Raw genomic sequence first — 19,300 nt, 5'->3', positions numbered from 1 at the left:
TCTTATGGCTCTATACTCCAAAAGTTTGGATTTGAAATCAAACAATGACCATGAAGTTAAAGTGCAGACTGAAGAAAAAATGCTTCACTGTCCCAATAATTACGGAGAGCACTGTACATCTTTCCTTTATAAACCTTAACAGTTTACTACTACAGTACATGCTATGAAATACTTTTGACACCTTTTTGTTTTCTCAGTTGGATAGCTGTTGTAATAAATGGCAATCATTGTGGCTAATCATATTACATTTAATTATAGATACTCTTTCATTCACCTAAAGAAATTAATCATACTGTATGTAGTGATGAGGACACATCTAATTTACCCTCCGTTTCAGGCTGTGGCGTTGGTGCTTGGGTTCTTAGTAGTGGTGGCGCTGTGTGTAGCTGCATACTACGCCTACAAAACCCGCAGTAAGATCTGGCGCCACGGCAAACCCAACATTATCTGGGACCGACCTCTGCTCAGACCACCTGAACGAAATGATGTACAGGACTGGGTAAGTGGAAAATTTGATTTCTTGCGGTACAAAAATGTCCAGAAATTCACTGCAGTAGTCCTATCCTACTCACGTTGGCCAAGAACATCCATAATGTGGTTGGTTACATCACAAACAGCCCACATGTTTGACCAAGTGCGTTACAATTAATTCCTTTGTGTCCCAACCTGTCACCTGGATAACTAGAGCAATAGCAAAGCTCTCAAGAAAGTGGTTGGAAGAATAAACATTGCGTTGTGGTGATATTTAAGCAATAAGGCCCGAAGAGGTGTTGCGTCGTGCCTATGAACAGCCCTTAGCCGTGGTATATTGGCCATATACCACAAACCCATCGAGGTGTCTTATTGCTATTATAAACTGGTTACCAACATAATTAGGTCAGTAAAAATAACGGTTTTGTCATACCTGTGGTATACGGTCTGAATTACCACGGCTGTCAGCCAATCAGCATTCAGGGCTCAAACCATCCAGTTTATAAAAGCTCTCAACATAGTGGTTGGAAGAATAAACATGGCATTGTGGTGTGATCATTAAGTGGCTGTGGTCACAGATTATCCATTATATTGACCAAATACTCAAGTGGCCTCTCTAACAATGAAAACAAATGTCTTAAAAAATGGAAGGCAGTTGGGAGGAGGCAAGGTCAGGTTGGACCATTCTAGCCAATGAGAGGGGGTATATGCGTGTAAACACCAGGCACAACACTAAAAATGAAGTGCTTTGTAACACTAAAACTAGTGGCAACTGAGCTGCTACCACCTTAAAGGAGATGAAACGTTAACTTTGCTGGAGTATTGAAACACATGGTTCTGAGTGTATTGAGACAGATTTAAGGTGGACTGAAACATTCATCCTGAGGTGTTCTGAAACATGACGGTGTGATGTAACACCACATAATCAAGAGTTGTGCAACACCTTGCCAGAGATTGGGAGCGCTAACTAGACCCCTGCACAGCCATGAATTTTACGCCTGAGTCCTACCCATGCCTGTGACGTTCAGGCTCAACCCTACCCAGGCCCGATTGCTTCTGCCAAATTTAAGGCCCTGTCCGAAAACCTGAAATCGCCTTGGTCTGTCACTCTATCCCTCCCTGCGCGCAGGTAGCTCGCTCTGCATGCACTCTGCTCATGGCGACTCTGTGTATACATAGCAATGGCTCCACTTGGGCTGCTCTGCCAGAGATATTAGAGAAAGGAGGAGATAGGAATTCCATTAGGCAAGAAATAGAGGAATGTATAACGCCAAGCAGACCGTCGGAAAATTGCGTTCACGTTGTCATAATCCCTTCTCAAAGTTAGGGTATGAGTCGAGAAACATGCCTATTTTCCTTGAACGTACCTTAATGTCACGATGCCAAAGCTAGACAATATTACAGATAGCAAGTTAATTATCTCACATCATGGAAAATATTTGTAATGTTGTACTTTTTGTTGACGAAACTCATGCTAATGTTGGGTTTTTGAGCTAGCGTCCAATTTACTCTCATTCAAATAAAATCAAATCAAATCAAATGTAATTTATCACATGCGCCCAAATACTGTGAAATGCTTAGCTACACGCCCTTAACCAACAATGTAGTTCACTCCTTGAAGGAGCGCTCTCCTATCCCAGAATGCACCTTGCGGCCCATTGACGTAGCATGGGCAACGTACACAATGGGCGTTAATACGATTACAATGGAGTTTCCCATCTCCTCAAAAGTATTTCTGGCTCTGCTCAATGAAGGAAGAGACATGAGAGTCCAGTTAGCTGTTAGCTACTTTTGATCAGTCTAAACTCTAAACTCAAAGGAACATCTCTCCTGTTTTATATTTGACAAGTTCCAATCACTTCTGACACCATGATCTTAGTCAGATATGACTGTACTGCTCAGCAGAGTACAGTGGGGCAAAAAAGTATTTAGTCAGCCACCAATTGTGCAAGTTCTCCCACTTAAAAAGATGAGAGAGGCCTGTAATTTTCATCATAGGATACACTTCAACTATGACTGACAAAATGAGAAAAACAAAATCCAGAAAATCACATTGTAGGATTTTTAATGAATTTCTTTGCAAATTATGGTGGAAAATAAGTATTTGGGAAATAACAAAAGTTTCTAAATACTTACGTCTGAATGTAACCCATACAAACGAATGGATGTATGGAGGTAGTTTTGTGCCAACAAAAATAAGGGGTTAAATATGTGTCCATAAAAAAATAGAGTTTTCTTATATCTCCTTGATATAGGACAGACACTTCAAAACCTTATTCCTTCTGATTTATTTTTTGACTGTCTTTTTTGGCATTTAGGAATGTGTTATTCAGTGCATTTCTAGGGGCTAGTAGTAAAGGCCAAATTCAATCGTTTCAAATTATTATTTTTATACCTAAAGGGGTCCTAACATTCAAAATCGAATAGCTAAATGAACGATGGTATGACCATCTTAAAACAATTCCATATGTACTTTTAAAGGTTAAATCCACTTAAATCAGTATAGATGAAGGGGAGGAGACAGGTTAAAGAATAATATTTAAGATGAGACATAGATTGTGTATGTGTGCGATTCAGAGGGTGTAGTAGAGGTAGAATGGCACCTACTACCACCTACTACCATTCTAGAATGGTAGTAGGTGCCAGGCGCACCGGTTTCTGTTAGGAACTGCAACGCTGCTGGGTTTTTCACGCTCAACAGTTTGCCGTATGTATCAAGAATGGTCCACCACCCTTAGGACATCCAACCAACTTGACAGATGTAGGATCTTAATTTCAGCATTTTTGTTGCTGAGAATTTTCCTGCACAGCAGAAAAGGCTAACTTTTAGTGTATTGTATGTTTAAAAAGGCTTCTAAAGTTTGTAATTTACACTTTAAAATGTCAGACTTGATTTGCCCTAATGAAAAATGTATCAAACTCTACAAAAAATCCACAAAATAATTCACATTTGCTGTTGCTGCAGGATTATTTTCCTGCTGTAGCAAACTGGCTCAAATTAAGATCCTACACCTGTAGAGTCCATTCCCCGATGAAATGAGGACGTTCTGGAGGGCAAAAAGCACTTGTAAAAAAACTTCAGCCCAGGGCTAAATGCGATCCACCAGTCATCCATTATGCTAATGTCCTGACCTGAGTCTTTAAATTCAGATGATGGTACATGGAAGGTTGTTCAGATTAATTGAGTCACAGTACAGTTGAGTTAGATGATATGATTGACAGTTGACAGTTCAGCTGGCATTAGTCTTTGATGCTGGTCTTGATTGGCCAGCCGGTGGGTAACGTTGTGTATATACAGTATATTGGCATATATACATATATACAGTATATATGTATATCTATATATGTGTGTGTATGATTTTCTGCAGGGAGACAGAAATAGCAAAAAATAACAAGCCATAATGATAGTGCATGAATGTAAAATTAGGTTATCAAATGCTATTATATTAATAAATTGCAATATGAATACAATTATTAAACATAATAACATGCAAAAAGCAAATACTTGATTAAGCTATGCAAATATAGCAACAAGATAACAATATGAATGTCAAAAGTGGGATGAAATAACACGTGGTGTAGTAGGCCAAAGCTAGAGCAGGCTTCAATCGCAGTGGCTGTTAAGTGTAGCATATAGCATGTGGGGTATACATCAAACAGTAGATAAAACTCATAAAACTAGTAGGCAAACAAGCCAGCAGTATTATCTCAAAAGCTGGCCTTCATTTGCATATAAAACAAGTGCACAAAAGGTGCAAACAATGACGTGTCAATTAACTACATGTAGCATCAAGAAAACTGATCAATGAAACAAAATGGCTGTTTTACTTGGACAATTAGCATCCAAAATGCTACACAAAATAAATGTTCTTATTTGCGCTCACCTGTCGGAGTTTGTGAAGGACCCAAATACAGGGAAGGTGCCTGCAAACTTGCCTGTTTTTATACTTGACCATAGAGTTTTGAATGCCCTCCCTCCACCGCTATGCTTCAGACTGGGGGGATTCTGAACACTACAGAAGCACAATGTTTAAGTTCACATTTTGCCTTTAATCTCAACATTCGTCTTCTGATATGAAGATATGAAAAAATAAAGGTGAAATTTCACCAAAAAACATTCTCCTTAGGCCCTATTCAGACTTGAGATAAGTTGATTTAACGTGCACTTTAAAAAAAATGGGACTTCAGTAAATGTTTTATTGAGTCCATGTTAAGCCTGAATCAGGCCCCATGTGATCAGTGTAACAAAGGTGGTTCAGCACAACAGGCTGAGTGGCCTAAGGCAGTGTTTTGACAAGCAGGGAACCTGGGTTCACATCCACTTTCTCACATGATTACCAGCAATGAAGGCTCACTTTATACATGTTATGTTACTTTTAGATGTGTGTATTGTTAGATATTACTGCACTATTGGAGCTAGGAACACAAGCATTTCACTACACCCGCAATAACATCTGCTAAATATGTGTATGCGACCAATAACATTTTATTTGACCTTGTTACTTCCGGTATAACAAAATGTATAATCAATCAATATTTATGCTATAAACCATTTGCAATTTAAAAACATTTTATTATATGCCAAAACATTTACATGCATTGAAACACCAACAATTGTTTTCAAAACACAATTATTCATACTGAAGAACCACTTGGGTGGCTCCGAGTACTTGTTTTGAAATACAGTACATTTGGAAAGTATTCAGTTCAGACCCCTTCACTTTTTCCACATATTGGTAGGTCACAGCCTTATTCTAAAATTGATTAAATAGTTCCCCCCCCCCCCCCCCCCTCATCAATCTACACACAATAACACATAATGACAAAGCAAAAGCAGGTTTAGATTTTTTTAGGAAATTTATCGAAATAAAAAATATGAAAAATATGAAGTATTCAGACCTTTTACTCAGTACTTTGTTAAAGCACCTTTGGCTGCAATTACAGCCTTGAGTCTTCTTGGGTATGATGCTGCAAGCTTGACACACCTGTATTTGGGGAGTTTCTCCCATTCTTCTCTGCAGATCCTCTCAAGCTCTGTCAGGTTGGATGGAGAGCATCGCTGCACAGATATTTTCAAGTCTCTCCAGAGATGTTCAATCGGGTTCAAGTACGGACTCTAGCTGGGCCACTCAAGGACATTCAGAGACTTGTCCCAAAGCCACTCCTGCGTTGTCTTGGCTGTGTGTTTAGGGCCGGTGTCCTATTGGAAGTTGAACCTTCGCCCCAGTCTGAGGTCCTGAGCACTCTGGAGCAGGTTTTCATCTAGGATCTGTTCTTTGCTCCGTTCATATTTCCGTTGATCCTGACTAGTCTCCCAGTCCCTGAGACTGAAAAACATCCCCACAGCCTGATGCTGCCACCACCATGCTTCACCGTAGGGATGGTGACAGATTTTTTTCCAGACGTGACGCTTGGGATTCAGCGGGCTATCATGTGCCTTTTACTGAGGAGTGGCTTCTGTCTGGCCACTCTACCATAAAGGCCTGATTAGTGGAGTGCTGCAGATATGGTTGTCCTTCTGGAAGGTTCTCCCATCTCCACAGAGGAACTCTGGAGCTCTGTCAGAGTGACCATCAGGGTCTTGATCACCTCCCTGACCAAGGTCCTTCTCCCCCGATTGCTCAGTTTGGCCGGGTAGTCAGCTCTAGGAAGAGTCTTGGTGGTTCCAAACGTCTTCCATTTAAGAATGATGGAGGCCAATGTGTTCTTGGGGACCTTCAATGCTGCAGAAATGTTTTGGTACCCTTCCCCAGATTTGTGCCTCGACACAATCCTGTCTCAGAGCTCTACGGACAATTCTTTCGACCTAATGGCTTGGTTTTTGCTCTGACATGCACTGTCATCTGTGGAACTTTATATAGACAGGTGCGTGCCTTTCCAAATCATGTCCAATCAATTGAATTTACCACAGATTTACCACAGGACTCCAATCAAGTTGTAGAACCAGCTCAAGGATGATCAATGGAAACAGGATGCACCTGCGCTCAATTTCGAATCTCATAGCAAAGGGTCTGAATATTTATGTAAATAAGGAATTTCTGGGTTTTTATTTGTAATAAATTTGCAAAAATGTCTAAAACCTGTTTTTGCTATGTCTTTATGGGGTATTGTGTGTAGATTGGTGAGGAAAACAAATAATTTAATCCGTTTTAGAATAAGGCTGTAACGTAACAAAATGTGAAAAAGTGAATGGGTTTACATTCAAACTGTCACACCCTGATCTCTTTCACCTGTCCCTGTGATTGTCTCCACCCCCTCCAGGTGTCGCTTATTTTCCCTGGTGCATTTATCCCTGTATTTCCTGTCTGTGCCAGTTCGTCGTGTAATTCTTTCAAGTCAACCAGCGTGTTTTTCCGTACTCCTGCTTCTATTCTCTTTTTGCTAGTCCTCCCGGTTTTGACCCTTGCCTGTTTTCTGGACTCCGTACCCGCCTGCCTGACCATTTTGCCTGCCCTGACCTCGAGCCTGCCTGCCACTCTGTATCTCCTGGACTCTGAACTGGTTTTGACCTTTTGCCTGTCTACGACCATTCTCTTGCCTACCTCTTTTGGATTGATTAATAAATATCAAAGACAAACCATCTGCCTCCCGTGTCTGCATCTGGGTCTCGCCTTGTGCCCTTATACAAACACCAGATCTCACCTTAGGTGCACTACTTTTCATGGTTTTACTGTACAATGATGGTGTTTTGAGTATTTCTATTTTAACAGTGAATGGTTTCCACTAGTTGCCACAAAGGGGGTTTTCTCTTTGTCGCTGTGGTAACTAATGATGACCAGGCACAACGCCGATATAAAGTGTTTTTTCTCAAAATTGCTGGGATGTCACGTGTACTACTTATATCAGGTCATTCGTAACAACCTAATCATTAAGACATTTTTATTTGATCAAAAAAGCCATTCAATGTTTTGTTTACCAAATTCGACACTCATTGACCTCCATAAAAAACCTCCACCTGCTGGAGAACACTGATTTGGGGCCCAGTTATCTGCTTCGCCACTTCCTCTCTGCTGTAGTTTATAGAGTAACATTACCTCTTCTCACTGGCTGTCAGGTGCTTGTTTATGGCACACCTGGTTTCACTCAGACTGATCATTAACCAGCCAGGTGATAACAGGCATTGTGAGGACCCATATAAGGTAATGGGGTCCTATTATCATGACTGTGTATTTACTCAAAATGGTTTCGGACAATCCAGGCCCTGAGTTGTTTAAGCAGGTATATGGCACACATTGGCCATTTGGACATGTTTTTCTAGTTTATCACAAAAAACCTTACATTGAAAGAGCAATTAGACAGCTTGTAAAACATGAATCCAAAAATAAATATGATTTAGCAAATAAATATATTTGTATTCCCTTGTTCAGAAATTATATTTCCTAGCACAAACAATTCACTAAAATATTATAACCTCGAAATAGAGCATACAGTAGTATTGGCTTCCTGTGAGGAGCTGGTTTCATACATGACCTGTCTGGGTCCCTGGAGAGTTCACTACGTTGAGTTATTATAGACAGTGAGAATATCAGTGCGATCAGAGCACTGATAGTGATGGACTCTTCACTCTGGTACCCACATGTATAGCAGTAATTAATTTACTCCGTAGTAGCCCCACTTCCTCCATTTTCTCTGGTAGAATGTATTACATCCCGTGCTATAGATCTCAAACTGTTAGAAAATGTATTCGCAATCAATTATTCCACAGTGGCCTATATCTTATCCCAAGTATCTGGCAGCTTCTTGTGTGGTGCTAACCCGATGCACCCTCATTGCAATGAGCTGCTTGCCTTGCAGGGAAGCATATATAATGCAAATGTCATGTATAATGTATTAAAGCATTGAGTTGCCTTGGTGTTGCTGCAAACCTCTACAGTATACTCTTCTTAATCAGTCTGTCTGCAAGGCGCAATAGTACCGCTTCATTTCACAGAAATGGTGTCGGTGAAAATAAGCTTCTTTTTTTGTTCATTTTAGTTTTAAAAAATGAATTAGCCCCCATATTGAAAGAACATTGTGGTTATATTAAAATAAACCATATTAATTCAAAAAATAAAAAAAGGTATTTCGCTAGACAGTGCCTTTGAGGTATTACACGTATTCCAGCTGGGAACAGTAATGGCGCGCAGCCCATCTGATCCATGTCACAGACTTCTAGTCTCGACAGACTGTTCAGTCTATCTGCTCCTAATGATGTTGTAGATCATTGCTGGAAGTGCTTGATGTTGGGTTATGCCATCCGAGGACAACTATGGTGTGTATTATGAATACATTTGCAGCCTTTATGAATGCATTAAAGGTTTTCTATATAAGAGCCTTGACCATCAGCTGTTATGACTGCTTATAACAATTCTTAGATGGCACTGTCTATAATGCATGATACACTGGTGGTTCAAAAAAGTGTTCCCAGAAAGTCCTGTTGTATTTGTTAGCTAGTCTTTTTGGGGCTCACACAAAACATGAAACATGACACAATACAGATCATTAATAGACAAGAACAGCTCAAGGACAGAACTACATCAATTGAATAAACACTACATGACCAAAAGTATGTGGACACCTGCTCGTCGTAAATCTAATTCCAAGATTATGGGCATTAATATGGAGTTGGTCCCACCTTTGCTGCTATAACAGCCTACACTCTTCTGGGAAGTCTTTCCTATAGATGTTGGAACATTGCTGCAGGGACTTGCTTCCATTCAGCCACAAGAGGTCCCGTGTGGCTCAGTTGGTAGAGCATGGTGTTGCAACGCCAGGGTTGTGGGTTCAATTCCCATGGGGGGACCAGGATGAATATGTATGAACTTTCCAATTTGTAAGTCGCTCTGGATAAGAGCGTCTGCTAAATGACTTAAATGTAAATGTAAGAGCATTAGTGATGTCGGGCACTGATGTTGGGAGATTTCCCTTCACTGGAACTAAGGGGCCCGACCCATGAAAAACAGCCCCAGACCACTATTCCTCCCTCACCAAACTTTACAGTTGGCACTATGCATTCGGGCAGGTAGCATTCTACTGGCATCTGCCAAACCCAGATTTTTCCGTTGGACTGCCAGATGGTGAAGCATGATTCATCACTCTAGAGAATGTGTTTCCACTGTTCCAGAGTCCAATGGCGGCAAGTTTTACACCACTCACATCTCCATAGACAAACATTGGCAGTAGAATGGCTTTGCTGAAGCACTCAGTGACATTCAACGTGGCACGTTCGTAGGATGCCACCTTTCCAACGAGTCAGTTCTTCAAATTTATGCCCTGCTAGACCTGCCCTGGTCAACTGTAAGTGCTGCTATTGTGAAGTTGAACAGTCTAGGAGCAACAACGTCTCAGCCGCGAACTAGTAGGTCACACAAGCTCACAGAACGGGACCGCCTAGTGCTGAAGTGCGTAGGGCGTAAAAATCGTCTGTCCTCAGTTGCAACACTCACTACCGACTTCCAAACTGCCTCTGGAAGCAACGTCAGCACAATAAGTATTCGTTGGGAGCTTCATGAAATGGGTTTCCATGGCAGAACAGCCGCACACAAGCCTAAGATCACCATACGCGATGCCAAGTGTCGTGCAGATCAGGATTGGTTTATAAAAAAAATATCAGAAACTTTGAACATCCCACGGAGTACCATTAAATCCAATATTAAAAATGGAAAGAATATGGCACCACAACAATCCTGCCAAGAGAGGGACGCCCACCAAAACTCACAGACCAGGGAAGGAGTGCATTGATCAGAGAGGCAACAAAGAGACCAAAGATAACCCTGAAGGAGCTGCAAAGCTTCACAGTGGAGATTGGAGTATCTGTCCATAGGACCACTTTAAGCCGTACACTCCACAGAGCTGGGCTTTATCGAAGAGTGGCCAGAAAAAAGCCATTGCTTAAAGAAAAAATGCATGTGGGATGTGGGAGACTCCCCAAACGTATGGAAGAAGGTACTCTGGTCAGATGAGACTAAAATGTAGATTTTTGGCCATCAAGGAAAACGTTATGTCTGGCACAAACCCAACACCTCTCATCACCCCGAGAACACCATCCATGTTTTTCATCGGCAGGGACTGGGAAACTGGTCAGAATTGAAGGAATGATGGGTGGCGCTAAATACAGGGAAATTCTTGAGGGAAACCTGTTTCAGTCTTCCAGAGATTTGAGAGTGGGACGGAGGTTCACCTTCCAGCAGGACAATGACCCTAAGAATACTGCTGAAGCAACATTTGAGGGGTTTAATGGGAAACATTTAAATGGCCTAGTCAAAGCCCAGACCTCAATCCAATTGAGAATCTGTGGTATGACTTAAAGATTGCAGTACACCAGCGGAACCCATTCAACTTGAAGGAGCTGGAGCAGTTTTGCCTTGAAGAATGGGCAAAATCCCAGTGGCTAGATGTGCCAAGCTTATAGAGACATACCCCAAGAGACTTGCAGCTGTTATTGCTTCAAAAGGTGGCTCTACAAAGTATTGACTTTGGGGGCGGTGAATAGTTATGCACGCTCAAGTTCTGTTTTTTGTCTTATTTCTTGTTTGTTTCACAATAAAAAATGTTGCATCTTCAGAGTGGTAGGCATGTTGTGTAAATCAAATAATACAAACCCCCAAAAATCTATTTTAATTCCAGGTTGTAAGGCAACAAAATAGGAAAAATGCCAAGGGGGTGAATACTTTCGCAAGCCACTGTATATCAAATCAAATCACATTTATTTGTCACATACACATGGTTAGCGTGTGTTAATGCAAGTGTAGCGAAATGCTTGTGCTTCTAGTTCCGACCATGCAGTAATATCTAACAAGTAATATAACCTAACAATTTCACAACAACTACCTTATACACACAAGTGTAAAGGAATGAATACGAATATGTACATAAAAATATATAAATGAGTGATGGCCGAACGGTATAGGCAAGATGCAGTAGATGGTATAGAGTACAGTATATACATATGAGATGAGTAATGTAGGGTATGAAAACATTATATGAAGTGGCATTGTTTAAAGTGGCTAGTGATACATTACATCAAGATGCAGTAGATGGTATAGCGTACAGTATATACATATGAGATGAGTAATGTAGGGTAAGTAAATATTATATAATATAAAGTGGCTAGTGATAAATTGATTACATAAATTTTTCCATTATTAAAGTAGCTGGAGTTGAGTCAGTATGTTGGCAGCAGCCACTCAATATTAGTGATGGCTGTTTAACAGTCTGATGGCCTTGAGATAGAAGCTGTTTTTCAGTCTCTCGGTCCCAGCTTTGATGCACCTGTACTGACCTCGCCTTCTGGATGATAGTGGGGTGAACAGGCAGTGGTTCGGGTGGTTGTTGTCCTTGATTATCTTTTTGGCCTTCCTGTGACATCGGGTGGTGTAGGTGTCCTGGAGGGCAGGTAGTTTGCACCCGGTGATGCGTTGTGCAGACCTCACTACCCTCTGGAGAGCCTTCTGGTTGTGGGCGGAGCAGCTGCCGTACCAGGCGGTGATACAGCCCGACAGGATGCTCTCGATTGTGCATCTGTAAAAGTTTGTGAGTGTTTTTGGTGACAAGCCGAATTTCTTCAGCCTCCTGAGGTTGAAGAGGCGCTGCTGCGTCTTCTTCACCACGCTGTCTGTGTGGGTGGACCATTTCAGTTTGTCCGTGATGTGTCCACCGAGGAACTTAAAACTCTCCACCCTCTCCACTACTGTCCCGTCAATGTAGATAGGGGGCTGCTCCCTCTGCTGTTTCCTGAAGTCCACGATCATCTCCTTTGTTTTGTTGACATTGAGTGTGAGGTTATTTTCCTGACACCACACTCCGAGGGCCCTCACCTCCTCCCTGTAGGCCGTCTCGTCGTTGTTGGTAATCAAGCCTACCACTGTAGTGTCGTATGCAAACTTGATGATTGAGTTGGAGGTGTGCATGGCCACGCAGTCGTGGGTGAACAGGGAGTACAGGAGAGGGCTGAGAACGCACCCTTGTGGGGACCCAGTGTTGAGGATCAACGGGGTGGAGATGTTGTTATAGTGTAGGTAGTATAAGTGGTCTACAGCGTAAGACCAGTATAATTATGAGAATGTCCTTGACATTCTGGTTAAGATGCATGAGACTTTCTGGTTCATAGCGTTCGAGGCAGGACACAGCAAAACACCCTCAAAAGCTCTATCATACCAATATCCATATGAAATATTTAGGCTAATAGCAATGTTGTTACATTGTTTCAGGTGGACTATGTTGCAGAGGGGCAGAGCACTCAGCGGGCCCCTACTGTGATCTTATCAGAGAAGACCGTCCCTGACCTCAGGGCAGAGAACAGTGTTGTCTCAGACGGAGCCGGAACAGTCAGCATCTACAGTGAGGAGACCTACAATGGCAATATGTGAGTCATGGGGTTTGATATTGTCTAAAAGTTTGGACATACCTACTCATTCAAGGGTTTTTCTTTATTTTTACTATTTTCTACATTGTAGAATAATAGTGAAGACATAACTATAAAATAACACATATGGAATCATGTGGTAACCAAAAAAGTGTTAAACAAATCAAAATAAATGTTATATTATAGATTCTTCAAAGTAGCCACCCTTTGCCTTGATGACAGCTTTGCACACTCTTGGCATTCTCTCAACCAGCTTCATGAGGAATGCTTTTCCAACTGTCTTGAAGGAGTTCCCACATATGCTGAGCACTTGTTGGCTGCTTTTACTTCACTCTGCGGTCCCACGCATCCCAAACCATCTCAATTGGGTTGAGGTTGGGTGATTGTGGAGGCTAGGTAACCTGATGCAGCACTCCATCACTCTCCTTCTTGGTGAAATAGCCCTTACACAGCCTGGACGTGTGTTTGGGTCAACAAATGCTAGCCTCACTAAGCACAAACCAGATGGGATGGCATATCACTGCAGAATGCTGTGGTAGTCATGCTGGTTAAGTATGCATTGAATTCTAAATAAATCACAGACTGTCACCAGCAAAGCACTCCCACACCATCACACCTCCTCCTCCGTGCTTCACTGTGGGAACCACACATGTGGAGATCATCCGTTCACCTACTCTGCGTCTCACAAAGACACGGTGGTTGGAATTGAAAATCTCAAATTTGGACTCATCAGACCAAAGGACAGATTTCCACCTGTCTAATGTCCATTGCTAGTGTTTCTTGGCCCAAGCAAGTCTCTTCTTATTATTGGTGTCCTTGAGTAGTGGTTTCTTTGCAGCAATTTGACAATGAAGACCTGATTCACGCAGTCTCCTCTGAACAGTTGATGTTGAGATGTGTCTTTTACTTGAACTCTGTGAAGCATTTATTTGGGCTGTAATTTCTGAGGCCATTATCCCATTATCCCCTGTGTATTTATACCTGTGTTCTCTGTTTATCTGTTGCCAGTTCGTTTTGTTCATTGAACCTACCACTATTTTGTTTCCCTGCTCCCACCTTTTTCTTGCCCCTGTTTACGAGTTTTCTGGTTGACCGTTCTGCCTGACCGTTCTGCCTGACCTGAGCCTGCCTGCTGTCCTGTACCTTTACACCCTCTCTGGATTATTGACCCCTTCCTGCCTTGACCTGTCATTTGCCTGCCCCTGTTGTAATAAACTTTGTTACTTCGACACAGTCTGCATCTGGGTCTTACCTTCAAGCGTGATAGTAACTCTAATGAACTTATCCTCTGCAACAGAGGTAACTCTGGGTCTTCCATTCCTGTGGCGGTCCTCATGAGAGCCAGTTTCATCATAGCGCTTGATGGTTTTTGTGACTGTACTTGAAGAAACTTTCAAAGTTCTTGAAATTTTCCAGATTGACTGACCTTAATTTCTTAAAGTAATGATGGATTGTCATTTCTCTTTGCTTATTTGAGCTGTTTGAGCCAAACAACTGATTGGCTCAAACTCATTAAGAAGTAAGGAAATTCCACAAATTAACTTTTAACAAGGCACACCTGTTAATTGACATGCATTCCAGGCCAAGAGTGTGCAAAGCTGTCATCAAGGCAAAGGGTGGCTACTTTGAAGAATTGCAAATATTAAATATATTTTGATTTGTTTAACACTTTTTTGTGACTACATGATTGCATATGTGTTATTTCATAGTTTTTATGTCTTCACTATTATTCCTCAATGTAGAAAATAGTAAAAATAAAGAAAAACCTTTGAATGAGTAGGTGTGTCCAAACTTTTGACTGGTACCCTAAATGTAATAGTCCAGTCTAGGTAAATAGGCCAGTCTGGGGAGGATTGTCTCAGCCTGGAGTGGATAGCCTTAACCCATAGTGAGTTCCCATAGTCTCTGCCTGGAGTGAATAGTCTCGACCTAGAGTGAATAGTCTCGACCTAGAGTGAATAGCCTCGACCTAGAGTGAATAATCTTGATGTAGAGTGAATAGTTTTGACCTAGAGTGAATAGTCTTGATGTAGAGTGAATAGTTTTGACCTAGAGTGAATAAACTTGATGTAGAGTGAATAGTTTTGACCTAGAGTGAATAGTCTTGATGTAGAGTGAATAGTTTTGACCTAGAGTGAATAGTCTTGATGTAGAGTGAATAGTTTTGACCTAGAGTGAATAGTCTTGATGTAGAGTGAATAGTTTTGACCTAGAGTGAATAGTCTTAGGGCTATATTCAATCAGATCCGCTTTAGCCAACATCTGCATAGCGGTTGTTTTGGCGGCGTCGGAGGTGGAACTGTGTTAGAGCTGTCAAATCCACAAGCGGCTCCTGGCATTATACCTAAAGTGGGCATTGCCATTGGCTGCACGGAGTGCATTAAGAGAAATCCCATGCAGCCTTGTTAATACGTTCGAGCACTGGAATGTGAGATATAATCTATACCTCGATTAGGCTAACAAAATCCTCATTATTTTCTTTAATTATTTTACATTTTAGCGTAATTATGTCTATATAGCCTTCTAACATGAGTGGGATGGGTGTGGCTTCGTGACAATGATCAAGAGCAGCTGCTGACTGATTTGATGACTTCAACGCAGTTCTGCGTTTATTTTTAATTTTTTACTTAACCTTTATTTAACTAGGCAAGTCAGTTAAGAACAAATTGTTATTTACAATAACGGCCTACCCTGGCCGGACCCTAACCTGGACGACGCTGGGCCAAATGTGTGCCGCTCTATGGGACTCCCAATCACGGCTGGTTGTGATACAGCCTGGAATTGAACCAGGGACGGTAGTGACGCCTCTAGCACTGAGGTGCAGTGCATTAGACCGCTGTGCCACTCGGGGCATCCGTCACCGCCAAAACAACCGCTATGTGGGTGTTGGCTATCGCCGGTTAAAGTTTGATCTGATTTAATCCAGGCCTTGTCCTATTGGTAACAATAATATTACCAGAACCCTACTACTCACCCCCGGCTGTAAAGCCTGGTTAGACACAGGAAAACGATACAAAAATTGTTGATGACAGTTTGAAAATGAATAAATACTTTTTTATTAAAATTAGATTTTCTCTGCCTGCTGGTTATCAATTTGCCACCTTCCACTTCTGCTTTGCTGTCAATACAGATAAATTATTTTCCCAGTGTTCATGCAGTATTGACTGAATGGTCCAAAGAATAACACCATAATGTAATCATGTAGTTATAAAGGTGAACTAGCTTTATTGACAGTTTGATATTATCTCCAGTTACTATGACAACACCAATGGACGTGTGCCTGAGCCCCTGTACCGGCACACCAGGGTCAGATCCAGCCCCTCTGTGGAGGCAGAGAGCCTGAAGAAGTACCCCATTCACAGGGAAAAGGAACGGGATCCTACCCCCCCTTCCCAGGAGGAGACCCAGTGTGAGACCGGCTACACCACTGGTGGGGATACTGGTAACGAACTGGACCAAGACCAAAGTGACCACATGCATAGGTGGGCTGTATTTGTTGAGAAGATGGATTGATGGCTGAATGGATGGAACGAGGGATGGCGTGATAGATTAAACAAACAGACAGTATCCAACCGTTATCTGCTGTGTGTGCTGTGTCAGATATGCTAGTGGGAAAGCATGACAGAAGGCCATTTTGTTCCAAAGCTCTCTACATTCAAGAAAGCGTTCAAGAAAATTGCAGCATTGATCTAAATGGAATGACCTGTGTCTCCTTTATTCCTGTGTAATGTGTCTCTTCAGCATGTACCCTGAGATAACATCAGACAGCCAACGACGACAGTATAAGAAAGAGTTTGACTCCGACCTGGCGAGCTACAAAAGCCTGTGTGCCGAGATGGATGACATCAGTGAACAGATGCACAAGCTGAGCCGAGAGCTGGAAACCCTGGAGGAGGGGACTGCCAAGTACCAGGTAAAGAAAACATATGCTGTTACATTTTCTGGCAAAAAATAATATGGCTATGTTTTCTTTACGGTCTAATATTCTCCTGATATTTCGCGTAGAAATGTATAATTGGCAACTACATCGTTATCTCCTAATTTAAGTTTTGCTAATTCATTGAAACAAGCACTATTACAGCACACACACACACACACACACAAAAGCTTACTTTAAAGAAATACATTTATAACTACTTTTTGAGAACAAAATCAGATGAAGGGGAAGACTCGGCTCTCCCAGTAAAAGGAGTCAAGCATTCGGTAATTTCACCTCAAATCTGTACTACTAAGGAGTAAGTGGTATTTTAACCTTTGCTCTGTAGTTGAATGAATCAGTTAAATGATACGCAAATAATAAAAATAAGTTTAGATGGAATGCGCCGGAAACTGGCCTTATGAGTTGGAAAACGAATTTGTGTGTCGTTTGCCTCATCGTTGCGCATAAACTGACTTTAATGAATAGCCCCCCGTTGAGCAGTAATGTTTTTGAGAGTTATCCTTTATATCTTAGGAAGTGGCTGATGAATACAACCTTCTCAAGGGCCTGAAGCGGGTGAGTTATAATCATCAATAATTACTCACTCCCTATACGTCTCCTTTGTCCATTTTTTTTAGGAACAATTATTTAATTTTGGGAGGTATTAACTTTATAATATTATGTAATTTATAAATATATTATAATTGAGTATATTATATCATGTGTATTATGTAATGATATTATTCACTGACTGTATCTTGACCAATTGATATATAATTGTAAATGTTTGATATCTAAGGTCTGTAGTGTTGCATTTCTCCTCTGCAGACAGCAGACTATCATGCCAAGAAGCAGCGAAGCAAAGACCTGAGACAGAACCTATTCCACATCAAGCGCCTAGTGAAGAACTATGACAATGGCCTTTGTTGAAGCAGCCTGGGTCTGCTGTACCATCCACAACTACTCCATACTATATGGTACCAGTCCAGCAGTTCTCGACAAAAGACACCTACACATGCTCTTATGGGATATTGTTTGATGGTGAACAATAGTAACTTTGACTGTTGCTGCTTCACACAGGTTCAAAAGGCAACAGTTGAATGGACTTACAATAGGTAGATGTAGATTATGAGGTTGAAACAACCACATTGAACGTGTATGTTAAGGGAAACCTTTGACTTGAGGTGAATGTTTGTTGTGGGGCATGATTGAGACATTTTCGTGATTCATTCTGTTACATTTTTTACTATGGATTCTTATGCTTTGAAAGAGATGTAATATTCCTGTGTAATCTTTTTCTGTTTTGTTGTTTTATAATTGTTATACTGATCTGTTCTTGTCTCTTTTGTCTGCTCTGTGTAACATTGCAAAAGTATGTTTTCACCGATTATTAACTACAAAAAAGTATGCATTCTAATATTCTAACTTTAATGTATTTAATGAAGAATAACAACTTACATATTTTAGAATGAAATATACAATTATTGTAGAATATTATGTCTTGCAATGTGATCATGCAGTACATTAGTAGTTTTTCTTTGAAGAGAGTCTGATGCAAATTCAACAGGTTTGTTGATCAATTAGTCTTCCCATGGTTTATACATTGTTTTCAGACATTAATAAATGATGTAATGCAATGTATTACATCTCTTAAGGGTGTACTTTACAGTAGTAATTTCTGAGTACAAAAATATTGCCAACGTCTAACTGACATTCTTATGGATGTAACTGACTAGGGAAAGAAACCACAGACTCACCATGTCATTTTGGCCTTTTAATAATGCTTTCATACACAAACAATTCCAAAACTAAAGAACTCAGCAACAACAGTAAAAGATAGTAAAACATTAATAATAGTACATTTATCTTTTGTCATTTTTCTGGGTGATATGGTGTTTGAGTGAGTCAGTGGGTGAGTAAAGATATGCCACATCTTTTTGAAAGGCATGAGGTAATTCCTAGTCACCTATAGGCTATTGGACCTACAGTGGGGAGAACAAGTATTTGATACACTGACAATTTTGCAGGTTTTCCTACTTACAAAGCATGTAGAGGTCTGTAATTTTTATCATAGGTACACTTCAACTGTGAGAGAAGGAATCTAAAACAAAAATCCAGAAAATCACATTGTATGATTTTTAAGTAATTAATTTGCATTTTATTGCATGACATAAGTATTTGATACATCAGAAAAGCAGAACTGAATATTTGGTACAGAAACCTTAGTTTGCAATTACAGAGATCATACGTTTCCTGTAGTTCTTGACCAGGTTTGCACACACTGCAGCAGGGATTTTGGCCCACTCCTCCATACAGACCTTCTCCAGATCCTTCAGGTTTCGGGGCTGTCGCTGGGCAATACGGACTTTCGGCTCCCTCCAAAGATTTTCTATTGGGTTCAGGTCTGGAGACTGGCTAGGCCACTCCAGGACCTTGAGATGCTTCTTACGGAGCCACTCCTTAGTTGCCCTGGCTGTGTGTTTCGGGTCGTTGTCATGCTGGAAGACCCAGCCACGACCCATCTTCAATGCTCTTACTGAGGGAAGGAGGTTGTTGGTCAAGATCTC

General features: G+C 41.1%; 1 protein-coding gene across 1 annotated transcript in view; it reads left to right on the top strand.

Annotated features, from left to right (window-relative positions):
• LOC139559568 (uncharacterized) overlaps positions 1-18,392 on the top strand; it is a 30,825-nt gene extending 12,433 nt beyond the window's left edge. The window contains exons 8-13 of the mRNA XM_071375673.1: positions 338-499; positions 12,660-12,814; positions 16,066-16,296; positions 16,556-16,727; positions 17,268-17,309; positions 17,562-18,392. Coding sequence (XP_071231774.1) covers positions 338-499; positions 12,660-12,814; positions 16,066-16,296; positions 16,556-16,727; positions 17,268-17,309; positions 17,562-17,663 — 864 coding nt within the window. The 3' untranslated portion in view covers positions 17,664-18,392. The remainder of the gene's footprint in view (positions 1-337; positions 500-12,659; positions 12,815-16,065; positions 16,297-16,555; positions 16,728-17,267; positions 17,310-17,561) is intronic.
• The last annotated feature ends 908 nt before the right edge of the window (positions 18,393-19,300 follow it).

The sequence above is a fragment of the Salvelinus alpinus genome, chromosome 30 (assembly GCF_045679555.1).
Source record: "Salvelinus alpinus chromosome 30, SLU_Salpinus.1, whole genome shotgun sequence".
NCBI lineage: Eukaryota > Metazoa > Chordata > Actinopteri > Salmoniformes > Salmonidae > Salvelinus > Salvelinus alpinus.
This window is presented reverse-complemented; position numbering and strand designations above follow the sequence as displayed.